The 9,337-nt window shown below is 43.2% G+C and overlaps 1 protein-coding gene across 1 annotated transcript; it reads right to left on the bottom strand.

Moving 5' to 3' along the window:
• Positions 1-745: 745 nt before the first annotated feature.
• Positions 746-6,214, bottom strand: LOC129387170 (nose resistant to fluoxetine protein 6-like). Its single transcript, XM_055075896.2, has 3 exons — positions 6,041-6,214; positions 4,730-4,872; positions 746-1,045 (listed from the first exon to the last, which is right to left on the bottom strand). Exons 1-3 carry the CDS (start codon positions 6,147-6,149, stop codon positions 791-793), a joined length of 507 nt encoding a protein of 168 aa, XP_054931871.1. The 5' UTR covers positions 6,150-6,214; the 3' UTR covers positions 746-790.
• Between the last annotated feature and the right edge of the window lie 3,123 nt (positions 6,215-9,337).

Below are 9,337 nucleotides of genomic sequence, written 5' to 3'. Positions count from 1 at the left end.
GCACTAATAAAAAGTTATTCATGAATGCACTTTTGTTAATTAGTCTTCTTAAGCTCAAGCTATTAGCTGAAAAGAATGTCCACCTCACCTATAGGAACTCATCTGCCAGAACGCCACGTTGGCTGCTCTTGTAGCCTTTTAATAAAAAAATCTGGTGTCTCAAAAACCACCCTGTACATACATACATACATACATACATACATACATACATACATACATACATACATACATACATACATACATACATACATACATACATACATACATACACGACGAACTAAAGGAGGGCTGGGTCGGCTGACCTCTGGGTGGGGAGTTACAACCGCGTAATGCACCGCAAGCAACCCTCGTCGATGGTCCTCGGGATAATCAATCTCAATGCCGAACTAGTCCCAACTGCCGCCTATTTCAAGAAGCAGAAGTGCTATGTAGTAGTAGTAGTAGTTGTAATATCAAAGGCAGTAGTAGTAGTAGTAGAAGTAGTCAGCTTTTGGCTACTGATTAGCATTAAAGTGAACAAGAGGAGGTTCATCTCGCAGCCAACGAAGCACCTCCTACAGCAATTGGTTTCGTCACTTGCTGGGCTGCTACCCTTAAATTTAATTCAGCTCCCTTCGTCTGAACCATTTATAATAAAGTAGTACTCATTTCGGTAAGTTCCAATAGTGAATCCACCACAGGCAACGCGTTGTCTTGTTTGAATATATTGTAGTTGGCATTCCAGTGCGATTCTGACACTTATTGACCAAGCACAATGCTGCTCCGTTTTCCTGGCCTCACGAGCACCGCTTTATTCACTACTAAATGGCCGAGCGCCACTCCTTGGTTTGCACAGCGAAATGTCCTTGCCCTCTCCACCACTGTTCTCTGTCTTCACGTCGATGCCTGCCAGTTTTTCTTGATGTTCCTGCCTCCGGGCGCCCCCCTTTCCAATCAACCTGCCGAAAAGCAACTTGTCGAGCGCTCCGGTCGGTGCCTCGCACGCGATGAAGGTCATGTATGACAGCAGGAAGCACCAGACGAGCACGGCAAAGGTGAGTGTGACCTGCAAAGGAAATTGTGTGGTTTTGTCCCGTAACAAAGTGCGCGTATGCTCACTCAAAAGGCATTGCTTAAACAGTTCAGACAGTCCATACGCGCAAGATGGGTGAAGGGCACTATATAGTAGTCAACGATAACTCAAGCTGTATAGGTAAACCAGCAGACTTCTCTCAGTTGCAGTATGAAACTGAAAATAAACGCCGCCCTGCCTCCTCTTTTCAATTTCTCTCGTGCACAACTGTTATTCAATGACGTCACTGCCGTAAAGCTAAAAGTTTATCGGCTATCGAAATATCACTCAGTTCCAAGTTATTCATATTGGGCGCCGTGCAGGGGTTCGGACTGACGCCAAGGGAATAAAAATTCGAATTTGATAATTTGCCAAGACAAGCCAAACGTTGGGGCTCTTAGAGTGCGAGAACCCAGCGTGCTGGAATTCGCTGGTCGTGCAGCATGAGTGCGTTAAGTCAGCTCTCTACTGTGCGTGCATGTACCTCTCCGTGTGCGTGTGCGCGCTACTCCGTTGAATAACAGCTTTCTTATTTGGCAACGGCGCTCAGTAATGCTACGGCCATTTTGTGTGTCGTCAGCGCCTGTTATGTTATTTCGGAAAAATCTCTTGAATCAGATTGACACACTACTATAACCTTGCGCTTTTTCAATGCTGTATTGACTAATTCTTTCAAAAAGGTCAATCTGTCAACATTGATGATTTCTTTTGGGCTTGAACCAAGGTATCATGCATAATTGCGCCTTCGCCAGTTATTTTTTCGATAATCCCTTCTGAACAGCCCTATGCGATATCGTTGACTAATGTTGACAGGAAAGTAGAAAGGCTTTACTATAGTCTCTATATGGAAAGTCTAATGAGAGTCTGTGGGCACATGGCTTTCCATCGTTTGTCGACTTTGTCGGCCACTGACTTTTTGCAGACAGCTCGCCCAGATATTTATTGACGAAATTAGCCGAAAAACATAATTGCTAACAGGTTTAGTCATTAGAGAACGTTTACTTATCCATTGTAAAACAACAAGCTCATAAAGGGTGTCCCACGTACCTTTAGCCGAACTTTAAAAATATGCAGATGCCTCGTAGCTAGACAGAACCAAGGTAGCGTTGTTTGCCCTCGTCTGAGATATCAGATTATTTTTATTCAGCATAATTACATAATTAGTCCTAATTAGTTAAACAATTTCTCAAATATTATAGTTAGATGAAAAGTGTCAATCAGAAAATTGTAGAGAAGCATAAAAAACTCCCGATACAGCTTTCTGCTGCTCAATACGTGCTACATAAATGTGTTTTTCCAGCGCATAAAAGCAGCCCGTGAATAGACTCGAAATGCTTCGAGCGACCAGTCAGGTGGCAGTGTTGCGCGCAGTAGCGGGCTTTTTTCATGCTGTCAAAAACACTTGTATGTAGCACGTATTAATCAATAGAAAACTCTATCGCAAGTTTTTCGTGTTCATCTACAATTTTCTAATTTGATTTTCACCTACTTATAATAATTGAGAAGTTTGTTAAGTAATTAGGACTAATGATGCAATCAGGCGTAATGAAAAATGTATCCAAGCGACGGAAAACGACATTACGTTTGTTCTGTCCAGCTACGTGGCATCTGTGCATTTTTAAAGCTTGGCTGAAGTTACATCGTCTTGATAGATAGATAGATAGATAGATAGATAGATAGATAGATAGATAGATAGATAGATAGATAGATAGATAGATAGATAGATAGATAGATAGATAGATAGATAGATAGATAGATAGATAGATAGATAGACAGACAGACAGACAGACAGACAGACAGACAGACAGATAGATAGATAGATAGATAGATAGATAGATAGATAGATAGATAGATAGATAGATAGATAGATAGATAGATAGATAGATAGATAGATAGATAGATAGATAGATAGATAGATAGATAGATAGATAGATAGATAGATAGATAGATAGATAGATAGATAGATAGATAGATAGATAGATAGATAGATTCAAAGTTAAACTGCACATCATATACATATTCAGTCCGCATAAGCCGTGTGGATTGTGTGCGTGACTGGGCATTATCGGCTGAGGAGTGCACTGTTCCAGTAAAACAACATAAAGCATAAGAACATAACGCTTATGCAATGAATAAATATACCCTAGAACAATGCTTACACAATTACTAATACGGGCAAGAAAATGTGCGTGAACGCAGAGAATAAGAGCAAGAACCGGCTCGACTGACAATACAAGAATGTGTTTAGTAATCTGTGGATTGCACCCAAGCTCTCAACAACGTTTCCCAGGTACATGGTGGTGGATGGGCAAGCATAGTGTGTAGTTTATTAAAATAAATGGGAATATGAAAAGTGCGAGTCCGTCGGCCATAGTTTGCAAATATTCGGGGAACAACATAATGCTCTATTTTTCATAGGATGTGGGCTTTGACGTTATGAACTTTGAAAGAAGTAGAAAGGTAGTTTCTTTCAACGACACCAAGAATGTATTGTTTTGCCAACATCATGCATGCTGAAATGGCTCGTACTAGTCGCATGATTTTGACCGCAGTACTGCGTACCGTAAGATAAATGTGCTGCGGTTTTATGAAATATAGTGCTCAAGGTTTTTTTTTTTTTTGGAGAAGCTTGACCTTAAACTGTTCACCCATATCAAATAACCGATTCACCGAGATCTTTGTAACCCATGCATTTTACAGATAAATCACATAGAGATCGCAATGCATAAAGAGAGGCACAGACAAGTCTTAGACGCTTCGCCACATATTCAATCCGTGTGCCCCAAACAAAACATGGCTTTCCGTTATAAACTCTATATGCCTTCCATAACCGAAAGTTGTTGGGAAGGCAACACTTCACCTGAAATAAGTTTATGTTCCACTACTATTTTGGCGAACGGTGTCGCAACGACCAACGTGTTTCGAGTTGCTTTCTCGAACCCTGAAGCGCGGTGAGTGACGACATGTGAACAAACCACTTCTTTTTTGGGACGGCCTTGGACAGTATACCCTGATGATGCTCGCTTTGTTTGTGTCTTTATTGGTATTGATTATTGCCATTCATCTTTTCATTTTGATTCAGTCAGCCCGATTTCACGGAGGCAGAGCTACAGATGGTAAAGCTCACGTCTTCAGTTTCATTTTGTCTCCAATTTTACTGGGCGATCGTGCGCAGTCTGCCTCACTGGAAACGTGCACTGGTAGAGAAGCTATACCTCAAGAGCGGTAAATTAATTGCTAAATTCACGTCGCTATTTGGTTAGAAGGGCAGTTCTGGTTATGGATAGCCACGCTGCCACTGTGTACAGTGATACTGACTATAGCGAGACGCTGAGGATTTTAGTATTCTTCTTGTCGCCTGGTTCATCTGGTACGTTCAATAAGAAGAGCCAACCACTAACATTATCATGCGCGAAATTGATGAGCTGCCCCGGAGCCTGGCAACTGGGCCTGTGTTAGCCTTTCAACAGCGTTCCTGCTAAAAATTTGAGCCCTGCCTACAGTTCAACACTGTATGATATCAAACAAATAAACTTCCAAGTATTGGTGACCTTGTTGTGGAACTGCAGACACAAAAAAATAATTAAATCATATTTTATTGAATGAATGCCGACAACACGGCTGCGTTTCGGTCAGCACCGGGGTAAATCAGAGTACGATTGGTGGCGTAGAACTTACCAGATTAAATACTGACCAGTAGATTCGTTCCCTTGATGATCCCACCAACAGTTCAAGGAATGGCATGTGGATCAAGTACACACTATACGAAAGCTTGCTCAACGGAACAAACGCGTTCCAGGACAAGAACTTTCTCAGAGTACCTGAAGAGAAGCAGGGTTTGTTAAAATTTAGGTTATGTGTATGAACTGCAAACAAAAAAAAATGTGATGGTTCTCGCCAGCTTCAAAAAGAAAAACGACCTTCGGCAATCTGCATTAGGTACCCTTAAAGGGACTGACAACTGGCCGCAATGTGTTGTGATACGTTGATGGAAATTAAATGACCATGATTTAAAGTGATATAATCCAGCACGCTTTTCACGATTTAAGCAGGAATTATAATTTTAAATTGGCAAAGAAAGTTTCAAAAACCAGTAAGTGGTCAGACCTGGCGGTCATACCTTGGTACTTCGGATGTATTCTATGAGATTACTGGACGTAAGTCGGCTCTTATTAAGTACATAATAATGATTGCTTAAAACTGCAGTTGGTATATTATTAGACACTGGCGCATTATTCTATAAAAACGCACACGTGGCTACGGAAACATTCTGAACTCCAAATCACGTGCAGAAGCGTCGTTGGGTTTGCGATCCGATTGGTTTCGTTTTGACTGGTTAAATACCAACGTAGTTGGACAGGAAAGCGCAATAACACGAAACAATTATCGCAGAAATCATTCAACAATTCGGAAAACATGAATCACAGGAACATCGACTTGAGAAACAAAATCATACTTTCTTACAGCATGGCAACACTCGTCGCCTGCCTCCCACTAATGCCGGTGTATATTCGCTATCGCACTTACCTATCATCATTTTCAGCCTGCTTCCAGTGAACGACTTAATCATCACTGCGGATCGAAAAATTCTGATTAAGAAATGTTGTTAGCAGATGAAGCAGTTCACTGACCACAGGCAAAGTAAACATAAAATGATGTTTTGGAATCCGTACAGATCCCGAAACGTCATTCCGAACCGGTCTCGAAGCATCATTTCATTTTATTTTGACCTTGCAATGGTCATGGTCAGTGACCTGCTTCATTTTCTAACGATGCTTTCACCTGACCAGATGGCATTCCGTCGAACTCTTGACTAGAAAATGTTCCACGGCGTTTGCTGCGTTAGCCCTTCATGATTACACACTCTGACCGGTAAGCTTGCCATTACACTAAAACAAAGTACCATGAAAATGGGTTGTCAGTCCCTTTAACCGTCTTTCACCAGCATTAGCTTCCTCTGATAAATAACCAACACGAGGGCAACCTCACCAGCTCGACCCGTAGCACATGCCAGCGTGATCCAAGAGAGACAGAACGACCACAGTATTCTGTCGAAGAATGCCACAAGCAGCTCTGCGCCATCTGACGTGGGTTTCATGCTTAAGTACCAGGGAAACTTCACGAACACACAGAAGAGGCCGCAACTGATCGATGCGCACCATCCTGCCAGCTGATATATCTGCAACGTGTAAGAAACAAAGTCAGTGGCGATTTAGCAGAAAATGCGAAAGAAACGCATTGCCATTACGCCGCACTTGTTTTATGTCCTTGATTCATGATTTAAATAACGTCACAAACATTGCAAAATGTTGTTGCGTGAATACACGCAAGATTGCCGCGCGACTGGCCACTCGGAGCACTTTGCATGCGTTTGGGGACTTAATGGAAGTAATGGGAAGCTGACCAATCGCAGGCGCCGGCACCACACTCCTCATCCGGTTATCTAATTTCAATGTGCTTGCTCGTCCCAATCGAAACTCTCTCCACTTGAGCGTGCTCCTCTTCTCTTCTCAGCCAATTAGATAATAAAAACGGCTGTATGTCGGCAATCCAATTCGCTTTGAAAGCAAAAGGAAGTGACATCTCATAAACGAGAAGCGCGTTTGATTGGTCTTTTCAAACAACGCTGTGGGTTACCGCCCTATGCTTGCGTTGGTGGTTACGTAAATTTGACGTCAGAGGAGTGGAATTAAAAACAGGTTGAAATCTCTTTACGTCATAGGGCTCCTGGTGTTGCATAGCCAGCCGCCCAATTTATCTGCTCGGCCGTATACCAAGTGGCACACATCCAGTGGCACAGACCCGGTTGCCCTGGTTATTGTATACTCAACAAAACAAAAGTCAGCAGCCCTACCCAGCATACTTAGGGGAAAAGGCGAAGAAAGATTCGATTTAAAAGGAGCGTTCTCGACTGGAGCTTGAATAGAAGTTTCGGCAGAACCAATATCACGATTAGTGTCGACTGTAAGCCGTGTTCGTTTAATCGACATAGCCACATAACGCTGTGCCGCCGTCGAAACTAGCTGTGAATGAGGCATTTACTACAGCGGGACTCCTCATTCGCGCTTCTCTGAGAACACCCGGCGCCTTGTAGAGCCGCCACCGCGAAGTCCGGGCGTGGCCCCCGAAATTTAAAGCGGTGCTGGCACGCGCGAACGGTGAAAAACGCATCTTGCGACAGCCGGGGGGCTCCTCTATCGCGCTCCTTTCCAGACACGCTGCGCCGTTTCATGGCACTGCCGAGAAGTCTCCGCGCGGCCTTTCGAGACGAGAAGCTTGGTGCTCCGGTGCGTGATGACGCTCATATTTGTTCCCTCGCTTACTGTAACAGAATATGTAACTGGGCTAGTTGGTTTACTTGCATCTTTAAAGTGTAAAATCACACAAAGACGAGAAAGAGTGAAGAAGTGTTCTCGTCTTTGTACGCTTTTGCAGTTTCAATATACCTGGCTTACTGCACACACAATGGAAAATACTTAGTGGCCCAAACTGAGGAGAGGTTCCTTGAAGAGCGGCACCTACCTAGTATATTCATGGCGCAGCTCCCTAAAGCGTTGCCGTGCAATATGTTTATCGGAAAGCGCCACATGCCAAGTGCATTTGTGGCTCAGCCTGCTAAAGCGTGGAATTGCTGTCCCTCGTGAACCTTTGTGACCTGGGGCGTCTTGCGCGAACATTTAATAACTACAATAATAACGAATTTAGGAACGCGTTTTTAAATGTCAGATTGACAAATCCTGCTCCCACTAGAACGCGTTCTTAACTTTGGTATTGTTTTCGTTATGAAATGTTCGCGCAAGCCGCCCCTGGTTCCGATTCCGCGCAGCATCCCGTAATTTAAAGGATATTTTTTTTCTCATTGTAGAGCAACACATTCCCAGTTCCACATGCCTAGGTAACCAAGTCAGCGTCAAAGACGTTCACTGAAGAACGCGACACACCTACTGGCGCATGCCCACTGAACGCAAGTTGTCATCAAAGAGTTTCTTGCAACAGTGGTGCCTACCAAGTCTAACGCCTACAATCACCCATGTCGGCGTGAAGGAGGTTAGTTGAAGCGCGGAACACGTGTGCCCATTGCTACATATTCAGTGGCCCAAGTTGGTCGGACGGTTGGCGTCGATCGCTGTTCTCTCGGCGCATCAGCTCGCTGCGCTACCCATTCGAGCACGGACTTCGAAGTGATCGATGTTCGCGGCAACCCTGTTAGTTACTTAGTTAGTTAGTTAGTTAGTTAGTTATTTAGTTAGTTAGTTAGTTAGTTAGTTAGTTAGTTAGTTAGTTAGTTAGTTAGTTAGTTAGTTAGTTAGTTAGTTAGTTAGTTAGTTAGTTAGTTAGTTAGTTAGTTAGTTAGTTAGTTAGTTAGTTAGTTAGTTAGTTAGTTAGTTAGTTAGTTAGTTAGTTAGTTAGTTAGTTAGACAGACAGAGAGACAGACAAACCAACCTTGTGCGTCTTGGCTGGGAAGAAAGCGAGAGGTAAAACAAAACGGAGATTTGCCATTTCCAGGTTAGAAAGTGTCTTTTTTTGCCGATTGAAGAACTGTGCTTATACGAACCTTTTCAAGCGAAAAACACTAACGAAGGCATTAGTTAGCGCTTGTTTTCGTACCCTTTCTTGTGATTGAGTTGATTTCGCGCTACTTTCGGTTACGAGCATATCAGCCCACTCGCCCATTACTGCCGTACGGCATGCAATCGCGCGTAGTAGCTGGTACCCGCGCCATTTACTCGCAGCAGGAATTCCAAGCGCGTAGCTGTTATTGTCAGCGCTCCTATTGCAGATATATCTTTTGGTTTTCACTGATGCCAGGCAGCGCATTTTTACGCGCAAATTAACGTTAAAACTAGTGGCTGAATTTGGGGATACTTTTCATTAGCCTGCTCGGCTATTTCGATGCTGATTGTCTCTAAAAAAGAAACTCATCAGAAAGGAAATATAAGCACAGGGCGTCCTCGACTACGTGTCGGCATGCATTACAGCTTGTCCCCGTAACAAACGCAAACCGCGAAGTAGATTTTAAATTCAGAAGCCTACCTTTGAAATTTTGCGCTCTCGGAAGTCGGCTACAATAAGAGCCGTCATACAGCCGCTGAAGTAGCACACAGCGTGATAAAAAGGCTGGAGGTAATAATCGTTGACTGTGCTCGTCATCCGCCTGTAAGAACAAAAATGAGAAGAACGCCACATACCCGATCAAAGCAAAGTTGTAAGCGTTCAATTAAAATGCAGAAAGCCAACGCATTTCCTGCTGAAATGCTGAAATTTCAAGTTTCTCAGAAATAAAC

Source organism: Dermacentor andersoni, chromosome 3 (genome assembly GCF_023375885.2).
Source record: "Dermacentor andersoni chromosome 3, qqDerAnde1_hic_scaffold, whole genome shotgun sequence".
NCBI lineage: Eukaryota > Metazoa > Arthropoda > Arachnida > Ixodida > Ixodidae > Dermacentor > Dermacentor andersoni.
Note: the sequence above shows the minus strand (reverse complement) of the source record. Positions and strands in the feature narration are given on the sequence as shown.

Bases quoted from the DNA above. Each gene is read 5' to 3' on its own strand.
- LOC129387170 (XM_055075896.2), bottom strand. From the start codon at position 6,149: ATGAAACCCACGTCAGATGGCGCAGAGCTGCTTGTGGCATTCTTCGAC. The intron at 4,873-6,040 runs GTGAGGTTGCCC...GCTTCTCTTCAG, and splicing joins ATGTGCTACGGGTCGAGCTG to GTACTCTGAGAAAGTTCTTG. The intron at 1,046-4,729 runs GTAAGTTCTACG...TTTCCTTTGCAG, and splicing joins ACTGGTCAGTATTTAATCTG to GTCACACTCACCTTTGCCGT.